Source organism: Rattus norvegicus, chromosome 11 (assembly GCF_021556685.1).
Source record: "Rattus norvegicus strain SHRSP/BbbUtx chromosome 11, alternate assembly SHRSP_T2T, whole genome shotgun sequence".
Taxonomy (NCBI): Eukaryota; Metazoa; Chordata; class Mammalia; order Rodentia; family Muridae; genus Rattus; species Rattus norvegicus.
In genome coordinates this window covers 77,723,634-77,749,330 of record NC_141544.1, presented here as the reverse complement: position 1 = coordinate 77,749,330, position 25,697 = coordinate 77,723,634, and the positions used below count along the sequence as shown (strand labels likewise).

Here is a 25,697-nt window from a genome sequence, read left to right as displayed (position 1 = left end):
CTTGCCTCAAGATCCAGATCAAAAGCCTGTGTCTTTCATTTCTGCATTGGAGTTCATTCCAGATTAAAAGTTCAAGTGAAAACAATAACCAAGCAATAATAATGCCTAACATGACATAACTACTCCTTGTTCAATGGTAAACACATAAACAACACGTTTAGCTGGGTAGGATCTTGTCACGAAGTCACCAGTCCCTTAATCTTTTTGTCTCCTTGAACACAGGATTCAGCTCCATTCTATTCCTGGTGCCCCTTTATTACTTTATATTTTTCCTTTCTGAGCCCACTATGCTTCTTCAAAATGTTCTTCATGAGACTTAACCAAAGAGCAAAGTCTCTGTTGGGCTTTCTTGAGACTTTTGTCAACGCAATTAATATAAATTTCTTTACCTGAACCTTGGGTAGATTCTTCAGATGGGCAAAAAGCAGTCACATTCTTCATCGAACAAAAACGGTCTCTCAGCCGCATATTAAAATTCTTCTCCACTGAAACCTCTAGAGTCAGGCCTCTATCATTCAACTCACCCTCAGCAATAACATCCCCCATATTTCTACTAGGATGGTCAATTAAACCTCACTTAAAGCATCCCACTGCTTTCCAAATCCAAAGTTCCAAAATCCACACTCTTCCAAACAAAAGCACAGTCTGGCCTATCACAGCAACAACCCAGTCCCTGGTACCAACTTCTGACTTAGGGTTTTACTGCTGTGAAGAGACATTGCAACAAAGGCAACTCTTATAAGGACAACATTTAGTTGGGGCTGGCTTACAGGTTCAGAGATTCAGTCACTAACATCAAGGTGGGAGCATGGCAGTGTCCAGGCAGGCATGGTACAGGAGGAGCTGAGGGTCCTACATCTTATTCCAAAGGCAAACAGGAGTAGACTAGCTTCCAGGCAGCTAGGATGAGGGTATTAAAGCCATGCCCACAGTAACACACCTAATCCAACAAGGTCGGCCTACTACAACAAGGCCATACCACCAAATAGTGCCACTCCCTGGGCCAAATGTATTTAATCCACCACACCAAGTAAATAATAAATAAAGCGATATGATTATGTTAAGGTCTACCCTAAATTTTAAAAGGAATCGCAAACTTTGAAAACTTTAAAGCAAGAGAGATGATAAATTATATTTGAATTACTAAATGATCGACATGGCTAATAATACACATAATGGATCAAAATGGCCTCGACTGCATATGCGAGACTTCCCTATGATCAAGTCAGTCAAAACTTCAACATAAACGTACAAGAGCCTCACACAACCCCACCCTAAGATAAGGAGCTATTGACAATGACTTCTAGCGAAGGAAAGCTCAGTTATCTTCAGAGATGCAGCCATGGAAGGTTGACCTTGTTTCAGTGAATGGACCTACAGTTATGTTCATATACATACTGGCAACATCTAGTGGACATAGTAGTTAAGAGAAAGGGAGAACATGAAGTTAGGAGGAAGACCTGGGATTGATGGTTGGGGGCAATCAAGGAAGTGAGCTGAACTACAGTGGTAGTCATAAAGATGAAAAGAAGTAGATGGATTTGAAAATATTTAGGAGGTAGAAGTCCAAAGGACTTGGTGAAATATTGACTATACAAAAAGGAAAGAGAGTAGCTCAATCCTGGAACGCAATCAGGCTTCTGGTTTCCATAATGAGGCACATGCCGACATTCACTAGGCAAATATGCAGTCGGCCCAAAAATGTAGGGTTGGCTTTGGGACGTGTATTTGAAGGGCCTTCACTGAAGGGATGAAGCTAGATCTATCTACCCAGGATTCAGCGGTTATTTGAAAGTTATCTGTATATCTGTTGATTGAAACAGGAGCATGGGGAGGTTATCTAAGAAAAAGAAGGTAGAATAAAAAGAAAAGGACCCATGGAAACCCTTTGAGGAACTCTCACTCCAGTGACAGGACATTTTAAACTTGCAAAGGAGAAAATGGCTAATGACTACAAAATACATAAATTAAGACTCTTCTTTAAATTCTAGTTCACAACAAATGTGACTACGACTGCAAGTCCTGTTTTGGTTACTCACGGTTACGTATACTTACGTAAAGTACTCATCAGAAGGGCACTGTTGTCATAAAGTCTGTTACAAGTAGTGTCAGCATCTGAAGTCCTGTACTGTGGCCCAGCAGATACGCTGGGGTGCTCTGAGCTGTACCTCCTTGGACCGGAAGGAGAGGATCGGTCATCATCTTCGGAATCACTAGAACTGTCCTCACTACTTGAAGATGAAGAACTTCTGGAATCGGATGAACTATCACAACTACTCATCTGGTCCATAAGACTAGCTTCCGCCTTCAGCTCTGAAAATAGAAATAATAGGTCAAATAAGTAACATGAAGGGACACACTAACGTAAAAGCACAGGCTTTTAAGAAGACAATTGGGAAGGAATACATAAAGCGGAAACATGCACTCCAGGTAAAGCGGAAACATGTACTCCAGATAAAGCGGAAACATGTACTCCAGGTAAAGCGGAAACATGTACTCCAGATAAAGCGAAAACATGCACTCCAGATAAAACGAAAACATGTACTCCAGATAAAGCGGAAACATGCACTCCACATAAAGCGAAAACATGTACTCCAGATAAAGCGAAAACATGTATTCCAGATAAAGCGAAAACATGTACTCCAGGTAAAGCGAAAACATGTACTCCAGCATAAAGCGAAAACATGTACTCCAGGTAAAGCGGAAACATGCACTCCAGGTAAAGCGAAAACATGCACTCCAGGTAAAGCGAAAACATGCACTCCAGATAAAGCGAAAACATGTACTCCAGATAAAGCGAAAACATGTACTCCAGGTAAAGCGGAAACATGTACTCCAGGTAAAGCGGAAACATGCACTCCAGATAAAGCGAAAACATGTACTCCAGGTAAAGCGAAAACATGTACTCCAGGTAAAGCGAAAACATGTACTCCAGATAAAACTAAAACATGTACTCCAGATAAAGCGAAAACATGTACTCCAGATAAAACGAAAACATGTATTCCAGATAAAGCGGAAACATGCACTCCAGCATAAAGCGGAAACATGCACTCCAGATAAAACTAAAACATGTACTCCAGATAAAGCGAAAACATGTACTCCAGATAAAGCGAAAACATGTACTCCAGATAAAGCGACAACATGTACTCCAGATAAAGCGAAAACATGTACTCCAGATAAAGCGAAAACATGTACTCCAGCATAAAGCGGAAACATGTACTCCAGATAAAGCGAAAACATGTACTCCAGATAAAACGAAAACATGTACTCCAGATAAAGCGAAAACATGTACTCCAGATAAAACGAAAACATGTACTCCAGCATAAAACTAAAACATGTACTCCAGCATAAAGCGAAAACATGTACTCCAGATAAAGCGGAAACATGTACTCCAGCATAAAGCGAAAACATGTACTCCAGCATAAAGCGAAAACATGTACTCCAGCATAAAGCGAAAACATGTACTCCAGATAAAGCGAAAACATGTACTCCAGATAAAGCGGAAACATGCACTCCAGCATAAAGCGGAAACATGCACTCCAGATAAAACGAAAACATGTACTCCAGATAAAGCGAAAACATGTACTCCAGATAAAGCGGAAACATGTACTCCAGATAAAGCGAAAACATGTACTCCAGATAAAGCGAAAACATGTACTCCAGATAAAGCGAAAACATGTACTCCAGATAAAGCGAAAACATGTATTCCAGCATAAAGCGAAAACATGTACTCCAGCATAAAACTAAAACATGTACTCCAGATAAAGCGAAAACATGTACTCCAGATAAAGCGGAAACATGCACTCCAGCATAAAGCGGAAACATGCACTCCAGATAAAACTAAAACATGTACTCCAGATAAAGCGAAAACATGTACTCCAGATAAAGCGAAAACATGTACTCCAGATAAAGCGAAAACATGTATTCCAGCATAAAGCGAAAACATGTACTCCAGCATAAAGCGAAAACATGTACTCCAGATAAAACTAAAACATGTACTCCAGATAAAGCGAAAACATGTACTCCAGATAAAACGAAAACATGTATTCCAGATAAAGCGGAAACATGCACTCCAGCATAAAGCGGAAACATGCACTCCAGATAAAACTAAAACATGTACTCCAGATAAAGCGAAAACATGTACTCCAGATAAAGCGAAAACATGTACTCCAGATAAAGCGACAACATGTACTCCAGATAAAGCGAAAACATGTACTCCAGATAAAGCGAAAACATGTACTCCAGCATAAAGCGGAAACATGTACTCCAGATAAAGCGAAAACATGTACTCCAGATAAAACGAAAACATGTACTCCAGATAAAGCGAAAACATGTACTCCAGATAAAACGAAAACATGTACTCCAGCATAAAACTAAAACATGTACTCCAGCATAAAGCGAAAACATGTACTCCAGATAAAGCGGAAACATGTACTCCAGCATAAAGCGAAAACATGTACTCCAGCATAAAGCGAAAACATGTACTCCAGCATAAAGCGAAAACATGTACTCCAGATAAAGCGAAAACATGTACTCCAGATAAAGCGGAAACATGCACTCCAGCATAAAGCGGAAACATGCACTCCAGATAAAACGAAAACATGTACTCCAGATAAAGCGAAAACATGTACTCCAGATAAAGCGGAAACATGTACTCCAGATAAAGCGAAAACATGTACTCCAGATAAAGCGAAAACATGTACTCCAGATAAAGCGAAAACATGTACTCCAGATAAAGCGAAAACATGTATTCCAGCATAAAGCGAAAACATGTACTCCAGCATAAAACTAAAACATGTACTCCAGATAAAGCGAAAACATGTACTCCAGATAAAGCGGAAACATGCACTCCAGCATAAAGCGGAAACATGCACTCCAGATAAAACTAAAACATGTACTCCAGATAAAGCGAAAACATGTACTCCAGATAAAGCGAAAACATGTACTCCAGATAAAGCGAAAACATGTATTCCAGCATAAAGCGAAAACATGTACTCCAGCATAAAGCGAAAACATGTACTCCAGATAAAACTAAAACATGTACTCCAGATAAAGCGAAAACATGTACTCCAGATAAAACGAAAACATGTATTCCAGATAAAGCGGAAACATGCACTCCAGCATAAAGCGGAAACATGCACTCCAGATAAAACTAAAACATGTACTCCAGATAAAGCGAAAACATGTACTCCAGATAAAGCGAAAACATGTACTCCAGATAAAGCGACAACATGTACTCCAGATAAAGCGAAAACATGTACTCCAGATAAAGCGAAAACATGTACTCCAGCATAAAGCGGAAACATGTACTCCAGATAAAGCGAAAACATGTACTCCAGATAAAACGAAAACATGTACTCCAGATAAAGCGAAAACATGTACTCCAGCATAAAGCGGAAACATGTACTCCAGCATAAAACTAAAACATGTACTCCAGCATAAAGCGAAAACATGTACTCCAGATAAAGCGGAAACATGTACTCCAGCATAAAGCGAAAACATGTACTCCAGCATAAAGCGAAAACATGTACTCCAGCATAAAGCGAAAACATGTACTCCAGATAAAGCGAAAACATGTACTCCAGATAAAGCGGAAACATGCACTCCAGCATAAAGCGGAAACATGCACTCCAGATAAAACTAAAACATGTACTCCAGATAAAGCGAAAACATGTACTCCAGATAAAGCGGAAACATGTACTCCAGATAAAGCGAAAACATGTACTCCAGATAAAGCGAAAACATGTACTCCAGATAAAGCGAAAACATGTACTCCAGATAAAGCGAAAACATGTATTCCAGCATAAAGCGAAAACATGTACTCCAGCATAAAACTAAAACATGTACTCCAGATAAAGCGAAAACATGTACTCCAGATAAAGCGGAAACATGCACTCCAGCATAAAGCGGAAACATGCACTCCAGATAAAACTAAAACATGTACTCCAGATAAAGCGAAAACATGTACTCCAGATAAAGCGAAAACATGTACTCCAGATAAAGCGAAAACATGTATTCCAGCATAAAGCGAAAACATGTACTCCAGCATAAAACTAAAACATGTATTCCAGCATAAAACGAAAACATGTATTCCAGCATAAAACGAAAACATGTACTCCAGATAAAACGAAAACATGTACTCCAGCATAAAACTAAAACATGTACTCCAGCATAAAACGAAAACATGTATTCCAGCATAAAACGAAAACATGTACTCCAGATAAAGCGAAAACATGTACTCCAGATAAAGCGAAAACATGTATTCCAGATAAAACAAAAACATGTACTCCAGATAAAGCGAAAACATGTACTCCAGATAAAGCGAAAACATGTATTCCAGATAAAACGAAAACATGTACTCCAGCATAAAACTAAAACATGTATTCCAGCATAAAACGAAAACATGTATTCCAGCATAAAACGAAAACATGTATTCCAGCATAAAACGAAAACATGTATTCCAGATAAAACGAAAACATGTATTCCAGCATAAAACGAAAACATGTATTCCAGCATAAAACGAAAACATGTATTCCAGCATAAAACGAAAACATGTATTCCAGCATAAAACGAAAACATGTATTCCAGCATAAAACTAAAACATGTATTCCAGCATAAAACGAAAACATGTATTCCAGATAAAACGAAAACATGTATTCCAGATAAAACGAAAACATGTATTCCAGCATAAAATGAAAACATGTATTCCAGATAAAACTAAAACATGTATTCCAGCATAAAGCGAAAACATGTATTCCAGCATAAAACGAAAACATGTATTCCAGATAAAACGAAAACATGTATTCCAGATAAAACGAAAACATGTATTCCAGCATAAAACTAAAACATGTATTCCAGCATAAAACGAAAACATGTATTCCAGCATAAAACGAAAACATGTATTCCAGATAAAATGAAAACATGTATTCCAGCATAAAACTAAAACATGTATTCCAGCATCTAAACCATTTATTTTAAAAATTCCTGTAGTGCTCTGTCCAAGAAACTCTCTAAAGGTACAGCCTGTTACTGTTGCCCTTGGTTACCCCCAGAGGTCGAAGGTGGATCCCTATTGCTAAAGACACCATGCACTTCAATAACAGGGTCCAGAAACCACTTTGCTGGAACTGACCTGCATACCCTTTCCTTGAGGACTATCTTTCTTGGGACTAGAAGGTGACATGGAAGATTCCAATGGAGAGAGGGAACCAAAAGCCTCACCCAGATATCATGCCCATGGACCACATCGATTAGCACAGATACACCAACAGAGTAGTAGTGGTGCACAAACCTTGGTGGTAACCAGCAGCTCTCTAGTTGGACTTAAGACCCACATGGCCAGAGAGAGCTATTCCCGGTACCAGACACTTAGTTAACTTCTCAGTGCTAGTGAAGTCATGGTTATTGGAGAAGAATCTACAACCACTGATTTACTAAAAGACCAGCATAATCTCCAATAATAACAATCTATAAATGTTTGTCCTTACATCCACAGATAGATGTAGTTAGTCTTCACTCCTCATCCGGGAAACATCTTTTGCAACAGATGGAGATCAAAACAGAGAACTACAACCTATCAAAATTCTAAGTTGTGGAGCCAGTCTCAACGGATACACAACACGTCTGCATCAGGAAACATTTGGGAGGAGGGAACAGAAAGACTGTAAGACTCACAGATTTTACAATCTTATAAAAAGATGAGGGAGTTGGCGGTGAGAGTGTGTCTCCTAGTGGCATCAGAAGCTGTACCCATTGAGTCCATTGCCCAAGTGTTACCTAAACAAGGATGACACAAATGAGCGTGCCAAACTGAGTAGAGAAAACCTATGTAGACTCGGCTCTACACAAAGAGCCAACCAAGGAAAGCCAAGAACAAGAGAGAAAGCCTTACCCAGGGAAGAACACACCAAGTGGCTGTCCAGTGCCAAATGGTCAGCCCTGAAAACATCCAGAAACACAAAGACAGATAGACAATAAACATACACAGCAACATATGGACAAAACAGATTATATTTAGTAATATATATGTATTTACATGTACATATATGCATGCAATAGCAATTAGTGGGGAAAAAAGAGGTCATGAATTTGAAGAAGAGTGGAAAATGGTATATGGGAATGTTTGCAGGTAGGAAAGGAAAGCAAGACATGTTTTACTTAAATTATAATCACGAAAAATTTTAAAAAGTTAAAAAAAACCCCTCCTTTAGCACCAAGCTGTATTTTAATAATGTAGTTATGAGGATAAAAGCATCAGTAACCAGTTGGGAAGGGCATCATAATTTGCAATCCTAGCATTCAGGAGGCTGAGGCTGGAGAATACCAAGTTCCAAGAGCTATACAGTGAGACTTTTCCTCAAAAAGAGGGAGAAGCGCAGCTGTCAAGGGCACTGGCTGTTCCTCCAGAGGACTAGTGTGATTCCCAACACCCACATCAACCCATTCTCAACCATCTGTAACTCCAGTCCCAGGAGACCTGATGCCCTCTTCTGGCTTCCATGGGTACTGCATGTATGTAGTTTATTTGTGTAGGCAATATACCCATTGGCATAATAAATAAAATCTCAAAAAAATAAAAAATAAAAAAGGATATAAGCAGTATCTAAATCTAACTTTATATTTATAACCAACTTATAATAAATAATGAAAAGTTTAAAAGTCTAAAAGTACAAAATCCAATATTAGTTTTTTTTCCTTATTCCTTAATATGCGAAGTGCAATGTCATTCCTACCTAAGAACTACATTCTTTTCTCAGCTGTTCTAGAGAAAGTTTTGATAAAGCTCCCTTATGCAGGTTTCCACCCTATTTCTTTAAAAGGGATTTAAAATATTCTAGTATTTTTGAAAAGCCAATTTCCATTATAATTTTGGTTGTAAATATTTTTAGGACAAAAAAAGGATAATAATCTGTTCTTAAAGTTCTTTTTAAGACAGAGAATTTATGGTGGGAAGATCAACTTCATTCTTCAAATAAGTGATCTGAAGCAAAGAAACCAACGGACCAGTATTTAGGGTCATAACTAAGCTTGCCTGTGTTTAGATCATTATTTTTCTAGCATTCTATAAAAATGTCAAATAGTAAACCAGTTTTAGCCTACAAGTATAGAAAATAGTCAGTCAACACACTGCCAGGTAGTATCGTATCGAGGCAGGGCTGTTTTAGTTGGCTGACAATACCCATCTGACGCCCACTCTCTCGACTCACTGGCTTGCCCTTTCGGCCCTAAGTCCTTTGCATTAGAGCTCCACTTCGCTTGGGTTAGACATCATCCAGGTCTTTTTGTTTGCTTGTTGTGTGCTTTGTGATTAATAATGAATCAATCAAATGGTAAAGCACACACCCAGATGAGTTTCAGCATAAGCTATACTGTGTATCTGTCACTGAGCAAGACCCATCCCCATAAATGCTCTATTATGCTTTTCCTCCAGTGTCCACCGTTTTGACTTCTATTACCAAAGTTGTTGTCTGTTACTGAACTTCCTATAAATTTTGCACATGCCTCTTATCCTGTTTATATATGCATTCATGTTTTCAATGGCTCTGTATCTCATTCTACTCAACTGTTATGATATCCATTATATAAATACAACATACATTGGTCATCAGCTTTCTATTTGCAGATACTCTGGCTGTTTTTCATTTTTAGTAGTAACAAGTTTGTGATAACAAATTAAGGCTGTTCTGTAAAGCCTACCGTATATCTTCTTGTGACACATGTATTTACTTTTCCTGTGTAGAAATGTTTAGCTTCATTAAAATCCACCAGCTTTCGAGGTGATCTATAATTTTAGTTTTTTAATAAGCAATGATCCAAAGCAGTTCTCATATATTCTTGGCCACTTGAATGTTTTTTTTTTTTGTTGAGCATCTGCTCAACTATTCTGCTTGTATTTGGTTGTCTTTTCCTGATTTGTATACATCCTTTATATTAGCTTTAGCTGTGAGTCCTCTGGGGTGTGTGTGTGTGTGTGTGTGTGTGTGTGTGTGTGTGTGTGTGTGTGTGTAATGAATTTTTCCTCCAAATCTGCGTAGCTAGGCCACAGTGCTTTTTGGTGTACCACTAAGCCTTTGAAAGGTTGGCTCCTTCTCATATTGGCTTGAGTGTAACCCTTGCTAAGGATTTCTTTCTTTTAAGCCTCTATTAAGTGTTTTGTTTCTTTGAGGCACTTCTGAACTTTATTTGAATACACATTTGCCCTTTTACTTCTTGCCTCCTCTTCCTCCTCCTCCTCTTCCTGTTCCTCCTCCTCTCCCTCTTCCTCCTCTCCCTCCTTCTCCTCCTCCTCTTCTTCCTCCTCTTCCTCCTCTTCCTCCTCCTCCCTCATCCACATGGCTAAATATAAGCAATGTGAGAAAAGAAATTCTGTCTTAGCCACATTCTACAATTATCTTTGTATAATGTTGAATTGTTAATATTTTTTGAATTTTTAAAATTTCAAGCTTAGAAAAGTTATTGGTTTATAGTTTTATTTTTCTTATACATATTTATTCACTTTGTGTATCCTGGTAATTTTAGCCTTAAAATGAACTTATCGATGTTCTATGTTGGTCACTTTTCCATTACTGTAAATATTTGAGGTTTCAATTTATAAAAAAGTACGGTTATTTTGCTCTCAGTTAGAAGTCTCTCAGCCCACAATCAGGCAGATTACTGCACTTATGCATTTGATGGAGGTGCCCATGGGAATGACAAGGAACAAACACATAAGTGAATCAAAACCTGGTGAATCAAACCTGGGCAGCAGCTCAAGACAGGAAGAGGAAGGTGCTAGATAGACAATACCCCTTTCTAGGGCACACAACACCAGGCAACAGCTCTTGGTAAAACTCATTTCCTCTTTGAAACTTCCATACATGTATTAAGTACATTTGGTTATATTCATCCCTCCAACCATTTTTCCCCTCTTTAAACTCTCAGCCTGCTCCCACTTTTGTGTCATGAAGTCCCTACCTGCTTTCCTGTCTTTGGGGTTTTGTTTTTGCTTTGCTTTGCTTTGCTTTGCTTTGTGTGTGTGTGTGTGTGTGTGTGTGTGTGTGTGTGTGTGTGTGTGTGTGTGTGCTTTAAACGCTTACACAGTGTCCTCTTACATCCTTCCACTTGAAAGCTGCCGATTTCAGTAATTTCTTACAAACAGCACACAGTTGGGGTTTTTGTTTGTTTGTTTGGTTGGTTGGTTGGTTTGGGTTTTTTGTTTTTTGTTTTTTGTTTTTTTTTTGCACTCTCCATTTCAACTAATCAGGTTAGATCACTCACATTTGCACTAATCACTGGTCACTAAGGCTTACCTGTGCCCTTTACTATTTGCTTTATGTTTATTTCCTGGGTATTCGATTCCTCTCTCTCACTTTCTTTTCATTTCTGTGGGATGCTGGAATCTTGTTCTGTCTGTCTTCCTCCCTCCCTCCATGCTTCCCTCCCTCCCTTCCCCTTCCTTCCTTCCTTCTTCCTTCCTTCCCTCCTTCCTTCCTTCCTTCCTTGGTGTTTTGCATGTCACTTTACATATATAATGGCGAATTAGCATACATGTCTTGTCATGTGACAAGCAAGTCTAAAACATGATTCACTGTCACAGGAAAGATGTAAAAATCACTTTAGATGCCTTATCATTGCAAGTTTTAAATATTATTATCTTAAGTACTAGTATTAACCAAAAAGTTAGCTTTTGCTTTAATTGTCACATATGATTTGGGGATGTCATGAGGACAACCATACCCTATTGTCCATTATCTTTCTCTGCTCTTTATCCATAACTGATGCCCCCACATCCCTTCTTGTTGTCATTTCTTTTATGATTACTTCCATTTCTAAAGCAAACATTTCAGAGCAGCCCCCTAGTAACAAGTATTTTTTAGTGTTCATTTCTGTGGAAGTCTATTTCCCATTTATCACTTGAGACGAATTTGGTAAGCACAGAGTTCACGACTTTCAACATTAAGTAGTGTAGTGCCACTTCTGAGTCTCCAATAAGACAGTGATGTCACCTACATGGCGTTCCTCTATGTAATACGGCATAGCTCCCTTGCCATCAGAACTCTTATCTCTACCCTTAAATTTCAGATGTTTAATTCTGATGTGTCTCACCATGCATCTCTTTGGTTTATCCTGTTTTTGATTTGCTGGATTTCTTGAATCTATGGATCATGTTGTTCATCAACCTGAGAACGTTCTTGGGGATTATTTCTCCCAATTATTTTTCAGTCCCCTTTTCTTTGTCCTCTGAGAGTTCAGTTGTCTCACCTCTTGGGACTTTTGTCACTCTGCAACAAATCCTTGGGGCCCTGTTCCCCTTGTTTAAGGACACTTTCTGTTTTAGATAAGTGAATTCTCTCAGTCTATTTAGTCTCTAGTAAGTGGGCCTGCCCAGTGGATTTGCCCTGTTATTTTGTTAGTTTTATAATTTCTATTTGAGCCTTGTTTAAAATTTCTCTTTAATTCTACTCTTCACTTGCTTCAAGAAAATTTATAATTGGATCATTTTGTGAAAGCTATTTTAAGATCATCATCAGATAATTCTAACTTCTATTTTCTCTGAGAATTACTAAAGACATTACTCATTCAAGTTGTGATTTTCCTGATTTACAGTATAATACGTAACTTCCCATTCTAGGGGACAACTGACTTAAATCTTTTAGTTTAGCAGGCAGTCAGGTTCAGGCTTTGCATGCAGATGCTTGCCTATTTTTGTGACAAATGACACTCTAAATTCAGACCTTTTGCATATCTGTTTTGGTTTTCTTGGTAAATCTCAAGCAACTAGAGTTCCCATTGGTAAACTTAACAATGGAGTTTTACTAGCACTGAAGCCCAGTTCCTGGGAAAAGGAAGTCTGTGGTCTAATACAATAAAGACTGCTTTCAGGGTTGTGTGTGTGTGTGTGTGTGTGTGTGTGTGTGTGTGTGTGTGTGTCCATGAAGGGGGAGGAAAGTGAAAAGTGCTTCCCAGCAAGGTGTTTGTTAGGCAGGTGTCCCTTAGTAGTATCACCCAGTCTCAAGGTGCCTTTCAAATGGAGAGAAAACTTTGAAGGCAGGGAGGCTGTCTGGGAGATGAAAGGAATGAGCATTCCTCATAGCGTGGTATCACATGCACATGCCTTCTGCCCATGCATTTTCTGATGGAGAAGGACAGGCTCAGCCCAAGCACAAAGAAGATCTTTAAAACTTCAAGCGCTCATGATAGCACTATTCCTTTTGCTGGAGTGCTCAGCTTCCTGGTGTCTCTGAGTGATATGGGGAATTCTAGGTCCTATCTAAATCTCTTAAACTCAAATTCACAGATAACTCAAAGATGTAAGTGCAGAAACAGATGCACAGAATTTCTAGTGTAATTTCTGGATATATATTGGAAAGATGATTCAGTCATCAGAGAATAGTCAGTCATGAGGCCGAAAAGGTAGCCCAGCAGTTAAGAGCATGCTCTTCCAGAGGACCCAAGTTCCCAAAACCCATGTCAGGTGACTCACAGCCACCTGTGAGTCCTCTTCTGGCGTCTGTGGGCACCTGCATACATGTGAGCATACGCATATTCCCACACACATACACATAATTTTAAAATTGTTTAAAAAAGAAGTTAGTAGTACTCTAGAGTTAATAAACATTTGATAGAATATAGTCTAAGGATGCTATGAGCATCTCCAGGTAGATAATGTCCCTTTGCATGTAAATTAGAAAAAGAAAACTATTCTTAGTTCAACTTAGCTGATTCTCTACCTTTTCTATGAGGTATGATGTCAAAGCACTGATTTAATTAAGGTCTGACCCAGAAGTGCCACATGAAGAACCTTCTACCTATCCCACAGACTCACTCCTCAAGACACAACTGCTTTCCAGAATTGTTTCACATAATGAATTGCTTTTAGGATCTAGTAGCAAGGAATAGAACGGTTCTTTGGAATCTATCTTAATATACTATATGTTAAGATAATATAAAATATATAACTTACATCTTTATTTTTGTTTTGGTATCCAGTCATCACAAAGCTAAATTCTATTTTAATTTTAATAACTAGCATATACACTTTACATTTCCCCCTTTAATCTCTTAATTTTCTAGCTATATACATATATAGGAAAGATACCATGATACTATTTTGGAAGTAGTCAGAATAGAAGGTAAGATAAAATTCAAGATCTGGGATCTTGCTGCTGTTCAATCACTGTACCACCAATATCCCTAGTGTAGCTGGAGAGAAGCAGAGATTTCAGTTCCTTCCTTTGGAACACTCTATACCTCCCCAGAAATGCCTTCCTGCAAAAAGGGGCACAGTAACAGAAAGAAACTTCATCCTGTTTCTGTTGATTTGATGGTGCCTTAGCCCTCTGTAACTGACTGTGAACAATAAATTTCACAGAAGCTGCTACAAAGCACTGATGAAACACTTTTTCCTCCTAAATGATACTAAAATTTTTTCTGACATGCATATACTTATATAAATATGCAAATTTATATGTTATATCATTATCCTAGAAAAGTACACAATCATAAAATAAATTATGTTCTCACTAAGTCCCACTGTACATGAAAACTAACACTTAGTATTTACTTAATATCATTTACTTTTATACACTGACATTATACACAGTTAGAATTTACCTCTTTCAATATCATCCATTAGAGACGTTGGGGACAGCTTATCTTCTGATGGAGAATGCTGTACAAGGTTGGATGTCCTGGGTGGATTCCACATTTGTTGTTGCTGTTGTTCTAGTCTGCACTGGATTTTGCTACTTCCTTCTCCTCTGCAATTAAGAATAACAAATATCAAAACCAGATAAGCTAAAAGTGTCACAAATTCAACATACTAAGTTACTAAACGTTATCACTCGACCTTTAGACACCTCTCAAATGACATTTAAGGATAAGACGTTAAACCATTTAACCAATATGTATTGAGTTCCTCTGGTATGTGTGGGATACACACAGGTCCCTGGAAGGATGGGAGGACTAATGGTAAAACAATGCTACTGCTCAAACGAGCAGGCAGTAGACTTATAGATGACTACAATAGGGGAAAATATATGTGCAAGTGAAACTAGATCACGTCCATGTTTCCCACTCAGAATTTTAAAACAGTCATATAAACAAAGAAAGAGTATACTTCAGAAATTATGGTTGGGCCCTGCCTTTCTGTTTCCTGTGATCAAATCCTTTCAGTTCCTAACTTCCAAAGTTTTTAGACCCTCATTTTCTCTCAATCATTTACACTCCCAAAGATTATAGTTTACACATTTAGTTTTCCACATTGTTTCTTTTTATTCAGTCTCTTTGCTAATGTTTCAGGGCAGAACTGCAAATATGCCAATCCCTAATTGGAAAGATCTTAATATGTAACCACTGCCAGCAAGAAAATGTCCTTGCTCTTTCTCAGTTAATAGTCAAGGCATTAACCCCAACCTACCTTTACAACCCAAACTCTAATCCACTACCAACATTATCCCCCACTTTCCGATTCTTACACACAGGCACAGAGACAAATACCTGCTCTGTTTAAAGAGTCGTATTCACCAGCCCTGAGAGAATCAGCTATATTCCTGCCTTCATACCGGCTTTATATAGCTCATCTCCTTTCTGGTCAGTTTAAGGGAGCTGGGGCAGCAGGGACACTAACAAATAAAGGCTCTCAGGCTTCTTCTCTCAGTTGAAGTTGGCTTTGGGAATGGACACTTTGTGAAAGACGTTTTTGTTAGTGTGGATTAGCGCACAAAATAATAAGCTTCACCATGGCATGTCATACATGTATAATGGCTTCAATAGTATCCACTCTTCAGCTCCCGCCCTTGCATTCTCCAATTACAGCAACGTTTGTTTTAAACACACATTTAAGGTAATCCTTAGGATTTCAACTTCCTTTAAAATAACATTTTTCTTTTTAAAATTTTTATTTGTATTAGCTTTATTTATTTTACTTTATGTGTGCTTTGTCTGTGTTTCTCTATGTGTACCACATGGATGCTTGATACTTGTGGAGGTCAGAACGGGGCATTGGATCCCCAGAATTTGGAGTTGCTGACGGTTGTGAGCCACCATGTTGGTGCTGAGAATCGAACCTGGGTCCTCTGTTAGAGGAACAAGTGCTCTTAACTGCCGAGCCATCTCTCTAGGCCCAGAAGTAACATTTTCAACAAAGTCTTTCTAAAGATTTTTATCAATCACATCCCTTCCCTTCTATTCTTATGGTAATTTTTATTTCTACTGTTTATCTATATCTTAGAGCAGTGCTCTTCTACTATCTGGTTTTAAATGTAACACTTATATCTAGAAAGGATTTAAGGTGGTTATAGTTTTTTTTACTGATTTTTAAATTAATTAATCTGCTAGTATGTTTAAAATGTATAAAATGTAGACGTCTTAAGGTTAGTCTTTATTTAGCAAAATTTCCTTTCTCTAGTGTGCCTTCCATATTCTAAGTACTCAATATATCTTTACTAATTAAGACAAAGTTCTTTTGGATAGGGGGATAATGTTTCTATTCAGTCCAATGATAGAAAAATATTTACAATAGTATAAATGGTATACTTACATACCTAGAAATCATTTCAACATCACAAGGCAATGTGGTAAGATCTTCTCACTAAGAATCATTACTAACTTTAAAAGAGGTAATTTTTAAAATGTTCCCTTTTTTGCACATCTGTTTGTGTATGTGTATAGATCTGAGAGTGGTGCATGCACATATAACGTGCACTAGTCAGGGATGCTGCTCTCTCGCTCTCCACCTAGTCTTTTGAGGCAGGGTCTTGTTTTGATCCCAGAGCTTGCAAGTTTTGGTTAGGCTGGAGGCCAAGGAACACATCCTCCTCCTGGTTCAAACAGCTGCAGTGCTGAGGTGCTGACTTCTCAGATGCGTACAGGACGTCTGGCTTATCACTTGGGTAGTGTGGCTTGAACTATAATCCTCATGCTTACATAGCAAGCTCTGTTTAAAGCTGAGTCACCTTCGGGCCCCAATTAAAAGACTTTTTAAAAAACACATCTCCCATCATAATTTGACTTAATCCATCATTCTTTCTCCTTAGAAATTTATATGTTGGTAAAATAATTTATTTCAATGCACCACCTACCTTGTTTTTTTCACAGTGATGTTGCTGCTGAGTTTTTCTAGGCGACATTCCCCAGTATCATGGTTAATAATCAAAATGCACTCTTTTAAGTAAGGTCTCTTGGAACCTTTGAAAACTGTGACTGGTGGAGTTGAACCCTGTTTAAGAAGTTATCATCATTACTTGAAATTTATCATAGATTCAATTGAGATGAGTATTGAGTTCTTTTTGTATTGTTTTTTAATTTATGTTATATATCAAGTCACTTATAAATGATTTAAACTTACTACCCTAAAACCAACAAGTGTGACTTAAAAATAAAAGTACAAAGACAGAGGTGGTTTTAAAAGGCTGAGATTAAGACAGACCTGGCCTCAATTTCTAGCTGCTCAGAAGACAGAGTCAGGAGGGTCCCAAGTTCACAGCATGTCTGGATTACAGAATGAGTACAAAGCCAGTGAGGAAACTTAGTGGGAGCCTATCTCAAGATCAACATAGGGCTGCGGATTCAGTTCAGTGATATAGGACTTACCTAGCATTTATGAAATTTTAGGTCCAAGTACACATGCACATGAACACACACACACACACACACACACACACACACACACACACACACACACACAGGCTGAGATCTCAAGCCAGCTATCACTGAAGAAAGAAAAAGGAATTATCCTGAAATAGTTAGATTTGTTCTATTTTCATTGGGCAACTTGGATTCAATCTAATCTAATCAAATAGAATCTAAAAATATGTTTCAGGGAAGGAAACATTCTCATTTTGAAATTATCAAGAAAATAGCAATAAAGACCAAGTCTTATTAATTCTCATATGATGACAACAGACACTTAATTAAAAATTGAAAAGTTCTTTCTTAGCAATGCATTAATACTGATCAAGAAATTAGTTTAACTTTAGTATTTTTCTCTAAGATATACCAGAAGGAATGGTAAGAGAATACTTACTCAGTAACAGTTAAGTTTTCTTTTATGTCATTCTTAACAAAAGGATAAACAGAGAATGAGGAAATGGCTCATTTGGTAAATACACACACACACACACACACACACACACACACACACACACACACTTAAAGAAACTCAGCCCACTACTACTTTTCTTTAAATTTCCTTAATTTGTGTCACTGCCACCTCCAGACATGAAGAACTTTTATATTATCATTCTCTTCTTTCTTTTTTTTTCCGGAACTGGGGACCGAACCCAGGGCCTTGCGCTTGCTAGGCAAGCGCTCTACCACTGAGCCAAATCCCCAACCCCTATATTATCATTCTCTTAATCTCACGTGTATAATCCTAAACATAGTCCTCCTGCTTTTGAATTTTCTGAAAGTATACTCATATTTTAAAGCACTTTTATACTAATTTTTATCAAGCACAATAAAACAATTAGATTAGAAAAGGGTGACCTAAAGAAAGCTAAATCCATAGCATATTAAATGCACATCAGATGTCTACTAAAAGCAACGTGAGATAAATGTGGTGATTGAGAAGAGCACAAACAGGAAGTAGGCTAGGGACGTGTGATAGGTGTGGACTGGAAATGAACAAGAAAGAAAGGAAGGAAGAAATGTTGGAGATTGGTTCTAATGCTTTGTCTTAATTTAGCTCCCAAAATCACATGGGAATCTATGTGCCCAGATGCTGAGGTCCCTGTCCCCAGTTGGTTTTTGATTGATCAATAAAGAACTAAGGCCAATGGCTGAATGGGGGACAGAGGTGGGACTTTTAGAATTCCAGGGCAAGAAACACAGAGGAGAGAAGAGGAGAATCCATCATGAGAGGGGCGAAGGACAAACCCAAGGAACAGGAGGGTAAGACAGCCAAAATATAGTTGCAAAGAGAAAGCGGCCCCGTGGGAGGGCTGCCGAGAAAAAGAACAGGGCAGCAAAGAAAAAAAAAATAAATTTAGGAAATGTTAACTCAGGAATACCGAAGGTGAGTGTGTGCTGGCTACAGGGAGGCGTGGAAGTGCCCAGCCATCGAGCAAGGTAAGCATATTAAAACAGAAAGGGTGTGTGTGTGTGTGTGTGTGTGTGTGTGTGTGTGTGTATGTGTGTGTGTGTGTGTGTCTTTTCACGAACCCAGAGCTTTTGGACGTGTGCAGAGCCCTGCGTGCACCCCATAGAGCGGACCATTTAACTATGGTGCAGGACCATAGAGCGACATTTAACTAATCACCACTACAAAGGAACAACTTTATTAGCCTTCCTGAAGCTAAAGTGGTCTAAAAAAAAAAAAAAAAGTCAGGAACAAGTAGCACATACATGGGAACCTGGCTGTCTGGGTCCTGAATAGTGAGGTGTGGAACACTTATCCAGGGCTCTGCAGAGCCAGAGAGGCAGGAGTGTGGTGATGAAAACAAAGCAAAACCATCAAAAATACAAAAAGACAGAAAACAGAGTTAGGGCCACTCTTCTGGAGAGTTGATCTTCAGAGTCGGCTATAAACAAGCGAGGAAACTATCCTCATACAGAAACCTACAGATGCCAAACTATAGTTGATAATGGATTTGTACATCTATTTTCCTTAGAGATGTTTACTATCTTTAAAATAGATTACAACCTAAAGTTACAATGTATCACCGTGCTCTGATCCCTTCAAAAATAAGAACTCAATCATCACTCCTTTAAATTGCTCCTAGTACTAAGACTTTATAAACATATTGGAAAAGAGCAGGAACAATGCGTGATCACAGCTCACAAGTTCTCACAGTCGCTATAATTTAAGGAAGTTTATAAACTTTTTTCTTTATCAAACTGAACACCATTTCTAATTTTTAAAAAAATCTTTTTAAAACTTATTTTCTTTTATGTGTATGGGTGTTTTGCCTGTATGCATGTCTGTGCAAACATGTGTACCTGGTGCCCACAGATTAAAAGAGGGCATCAGATCCCCTGCTGAGCCATCTCTCCAGCCCCACCATTCCTAGCCTTTATTATTTAATTTCTGTTCATTTCCTTAAAATACCAAGTAATTTAAGTATATGAAGTATCCTTGCCTCAAAACAACTATTGAATACCTCCTACATCTCCATATTCACTATTATCCAGCTTGGGGACTCAATCATCATTTCGCCCAGATTACAGCCATCATTTTCTCTATTCTCTTTCCAATTCTGTTACTAATTATGCTAATAGGCAAATTGAACTTAAAGTACTCAGGATAAGAGTCCTATTCTATAAACCTATACATGGGGTCCTTTGTGATGTTTTCATTTCTTTTCCAACACTCTAAATCAGAACAATACATATCTGGTTTGTGTGTGTGTGATAGTTTGTACCTTGAATATCTGCCAAAGGTCTATAAATTTAAGTCTTGTGCTATCAGGAAATGGTGGAAAGTTAAAACAGTGAAGTCTAATGACTGGCCTCTGGTTTTTAGAGCTAAACCCTTCAGGCTTGTGCTGGAACTCCAAGCCCTCCTCTTCCTCTCTTATTTATAAATTTATCTATTGCAATTGGGACATGAAGTAACCTTTTTCTCTGTATTCCCAGTATGATGCACAATAGATGAACTTGATCATGAACTGAAACCTCTAAAACCATGATCCCAAATTACCTTGTTCTCTTTATAAGCTGATTATCTTGGGGGGTTCTAATATTAATGGAAAGCTGACTAACTTAAGTAACAGGTAGCAAAAAGTGGGGTCATTGCTATGACTACAGTTGACAATGTGGTAATGCCAACAGAAAACTGAGATAGGAAAGATGCTCTTGGTGAGGCTTGAGATAGAAATAGGATTCTGTTGGGAATCCGACCTGAAGTCATCCTTGTTATAATGTACATGATTGTCTTTTGACAAGAGATTTTCAGGGCATCCTGCTCACTCAGGACTGCTTAAATTGGTAAGGAACGCAAAGGCTGTGGGCACCTCTGTGACAGATCATCTGTAGGACCTAGGTTTTGTTCACATGCAGAATATAAAAGTAATGGGATTGTGTAGGATTCCGGTGAGATTCCAAAGACAAGTCTTGGGAAACAGTGTCGTGGCAGGGTATGAGTCCCTGCAAGCAGCCCCTGACAGGATGAGAAACAGAGCAGTGAGAGTGACGTTGGAGCTGCGGTGGAGACCCGGGAGGGAAGAAGGCCAGAATGTGGAACACCTTCCTGGGGATACTGCAATCAGCAGAGTCCAGAAGTGTGGCTGAGTGAGCTGCAACCATCAAGGCTGTGGGGGTGGAGTTGCCCAACCCCTTGGGATTCAACACCCTACTGTGGTGTTCCCTGGATGATGAACATGAAGATTTAATATATTAAATATAGACACTTAATGATATCTACTGGGGCTTGATTGCATTCCTTCTCGATGTGTTCCTGTTCTTTCTTTTTGGAGGATAAATATTTGTTTACTTTGCACCAATGCACACATGTGACTTTTTTTTTTTCAGACCTCACAGTTGAATGTGTCCTGTGTCTCAGAGGAGACTATGGACTTGGACTTCTGAACATTTAACACACCGGGGACTCTCTGCGGTGCACTAAAGGTATTTAGCATTGAGAGGTAGATTTGAGCCTTGGGGGCCAGAATAGGCTGTTACAGTTGGATCTGGAACATTCCTGAAAGGATCCTGTACAAAAGGTTTGGTCCCTAGCCTGGTGCTACTGGGAGGGGAGGGGTGCTGAGAGGTGGAGCCTTGGAGGAGGTTTTTAGTCACTGGAGGATTCTGTTGATGGAGATTAGAGGATTCTGGTCTCAATTATGAGATTATTTTATTTTATTTATTTTTCACTATAGCTAAAAGTAGAAAAAAAATCCCTAAGTTTAAAGCAACCTTTTCCCCTCACAGACTGACTATCACACAAATGTGGTGCAGTAGAGATAACTGACTTAAAGTAGTCAGCTAGGAGGCATACTGCAAATGAAAATATAAAGGAAGTGAGAGAACAGCTTGTTTGAGAAAAAAACAAGAAAGAAAGAGATCTGGCATCAGCATCTGTGGGTATAGCACTCAAAGGGCACACACACACACACACACACACTCACACTCACACTCACACACATGCATACACACATGTAAAATAAGAAACAAATTAATAAGGGGTTGGGGATTTAGCTCAGTGGTAGAGCATAGGCCCTGGGTTTGGTCCCCAGCTCCGGGAAAAAAAAAAGAAAGAAAAGAAACAAATTAATGTAAAAATGCACTTGCTCACGCTTCTCTATTTTAAAGAATTTTAGATGTTTAAGATCTCTAGTCTGAAACAATGTTTTAGTTACAAACTAAAAGCCATTTTTACATTGAACCACGCTTTAAGATGTGAGCTCAAAGACTCTTAAGCATGAACAAAGGATTCTGAACAGAACCTCAGTATAAAGGAATGAAGCCATGGCTGTATTAAGCAAAGGAATTTGGTTATTTATATATAATTAATTTTAAATAGATGGAAATAGGCTATATAAATGTATAATGTTAAGCTAAATTTATTTAAAGATATTTTTCAGTAAAATGTTACAGTAACAAAACTTAGGTATCTGGCCAAGGTGGCAGGGAAGGGCAGTGAGAAGGAGGAGGAGGGAAGGATCCTAGGAAGGACAGAAATATCTCCCTAACACCCTTTTCTGTGATTTCATAGGACCTGGAGAACCATAGCTTTCATAAGCAAGAGAGAGTTACAGGTTCGATAATGAATAACAGTAAAGAGGAATAAACACAAAATAAGGATAAAAATGAAAGACAACTGATGGTTAGCGATACTAATAAATAATATAAAAGGATAAATAAGAGAAACTAGGGAAATAGCCTCTTTATTGATAGACCGCCTGCCCTACCATTTGCAAGGCCCTGGGTTCAACCCCAGAACCAATAAAAAACAAATAAAGGTTAGGGAGGAGCAGGATGATGCCTGAGAAGCTCTTCTGCTCATCTCTCCATGTAGACACAGCAAGCTGAGTAGCTGTTCTTGTGATAAACTCTCTTCCAAGGAGCTAAGGAAACACAGTGAGAGCGCCCCCTACCTGTTTTTAGTATAACAAAACAGGACACACCGAAGCATGCAAGAAGGAAGAATTGCCAGAATGGCCTGCACCCTACTGTAAGCTACCCTGCGGGGAGAACCACACCTCTAGCTTTGGGTAAGGAGAAAGTCCAGTCCTCAGACTTAAAAATAAACTGCAGGCCCATCCTAGTGAACCGCGGTGTTGAGCAAAGCTCCATGATCCTTATCACGTGGCTAACACGTGGGGCTGAACCACTGGACCTGTGTTAGGACCGGTAGCTGCTTGTTTCACCTGTAACTCTTACAAAGTCGGTTGACAGAAAGCAGAACTCTACTCACTGGGGAGCAGAAAGAAAGGTGGGAAAGGCTTTATCTGAGAGCACAGTGCCAGGCCCACCACAGTAAAAACTGAAGGCTTGAGCTCACAGGAACTCCAGATTGGCCCTAGCATCAGGTGCAGACCTGTGTGTTGAAGGGATTGAACAGCACATCTGTTCTATGCCCGAGGTGGACTTAGGCTACAGTCATTTCCTCCTAGGGTCCAGGATTCTACAGCTGCAACCCACTGAAAAACACCCTTCATAAGTAAGAGACTTTTTACCACCTATGTCCATCTGCAGGCAGCATGGATAGCACAAGGCCAAAGCTCGTAGACAAGGCTATCAAACCTCAGATGTGGTTGAGATCTGTGCCCAGGGGGACAAACTTTTGTCTTGATCTGCACAATCATCAGCTCCATTGTGAATACCAATATACCTTGAGGCTGCACAGGTCCTTGTAGCTATGTGTCATCTAGTATAATAACACCAATATGGTGGCCTATAGGCTGCCTTCCCAAATACTACCCCAACCTCAAGCTGTAAAGCGTTATTTCAAGACTTTTCTCAGGGGGAGTAGGACATAACAGCAAGCGAATGCTATTTGTTGCTCTTGGTTGGTTTTTTTGTTTGTTTGCTTTCATTCTGTTTTGCCCTGGAACTTAGTGGTGGTGACACCTGACACTGGGCATGTCCCATCCTAGGCCTGGCTGTGAACAACCACAGACATATTCCAAGAAAAAAAAAAAAACATGCAGTCTGCTTCTATTGGACCTCACGTTCAGCCAATAGCAGCTAAGACTGGTTAGAGTAGCTCTGGATCACAAGTTCACTATAGTAATGAGCCCACAGCATAGGCCTTGGTCCTAATCAAGAACTGTGCTGGTTGGTGAAGCATGGGCTCATAGCTGACTTGGTGGAACTGGTATTCATAGGTATCACATAGAAACTTGGGTTCGGTCTATCCACAGTGAGAATCTTCTTGTGTCCAATGACAGTTTGCTGTATATGAAGCAATTAGTCCTTCCCTGGACCCAGGAATATTTTTGCAGGAACAGAGAAATCTTTCCTGGACTCTACTATTTCTTTCTGAGCAGAATGCCAATGGCATATTTAATATAGATCTGAGCTAAGATTGCCTTCTCGTATTGAAATAACACAACTCCCCTCCAACCAACTTCTGGACAACCTGGACTTGGGCACCCTCTAGTGTTGAAATGGTGGGTATAAACACGGGCTCAGAGGAAAGAGGAAACCTGTTTAGAATTTATGGAGGTGGATGAGGAGAGTCTAATTTGGAAGTAAAATAGGTAACAGATTGGGTAATGCCTTGAGGATGTCACAAACCACACATATCACCAACTGTCATGAAGCCATGCATATTTACAACCGAAAATAAAGTGCCGGAAACTGGCTGGGAGGGAATCAGTACAGGGAGTCCTCAGACAGGGGATTTAAAATGGCTATTTTAAAGACACTGAACAGCCTCGCAGTCTTAATGGAAACGCAAAGAAATGGCTTAACAGTCTTAACAGAAAAATGTAAAAGACGTGAGAATTACTTTTGAAATAGAAATTCCTGAGCTGAAGTTCCCTCAGGAAAATTTAAAACTGCTATACAGGAGGTAACCATAACAGGATAGATTAAGCAGAAGAAAGAGTTAGTGTGCTTGAAAACATCTACTTAAAAGTATTCAGGTGACTAAAAATAAAGCATGAGACATTGATAAAAGACATTGGACAGGACACAGAAAGCAGAGATACCCCACACCCATAGATTTAGAAAATCAGCATCATTAAATGCCACACTACGCAAAGTTTCAGAATAAAAAAAATCAGCACTCTATATTACCTGAAGTTGCATAATAGGTCAGCACTGCTTTAATCGGTGATGGCCAGAATTTACTGCTTTGCAGAGGACCTATGCTTGGTTCCCAGCACCCACACAGTGGCTCACAACTATCTACCACTGCAGTTCCAGGGGATCTAATACCTTCCTCTGACCCCACCAGCACTAGTCACACGTACAATGTATGTACATACATGCGGGCAAAAAATTCATATACATGAAATAAATCAATCTAAAAAACTAAACTATACAGTTGAGTAAGAAACAAACTTCAAGAATAACAAAAAAATTTCATGGAATTTTAGTATGGTGCTTAATAAAAGCAAATATTTGGATTCCTACAGCTTAGGGAGGAAGTGAGAACGCCAAAGTGGTAGAAAGCTTATTCGAAATACTAACAGAAAGCTTAACAGACTTAGAGATGGACACAAAATTCCAGGTGCAGGGAGGCGAGCGGTACCAGTCAAATTCAACTCAATCACGTCTACCACACGAGGGAAAAGGCGATCAAGCTGTCACAGGGAAAAGACGGAGAACAT

At 39.0% G+C, this 25,697-nt stretch overlaps 1 protein-coding gene across 2 annotated transcripts in view; it reads right to left on the bottom strand.

Moving 5' to 3' along the window:
- Eaf2 (ELL associated factor 2) overlaps positions 1 to 25,697 on the bottom strand; it is a 45,460-nt gene that overhangs the window by 5,347 nt on the left and 14,416 nt on the right. For both annotated transcript variants that reach the window (XM_087575627.1, NM_172047.1), the window contains 3 exon segments: positions 17,061 to 17,197; positions 14,593 to 14,738; positions 2,056 to 2,313 (listed from right to left, as the gene is read on the bottom strand). In XM_087575627.1, the coding sequence (XP_087431753.1) occupies positions 2,056 to 2,313; positions 14,593 to 14,686 (352 nt within the window). In that variant the 5' untranslated portion in view covers positions 14,687 to 14,738; positions 17,061 to 17,197.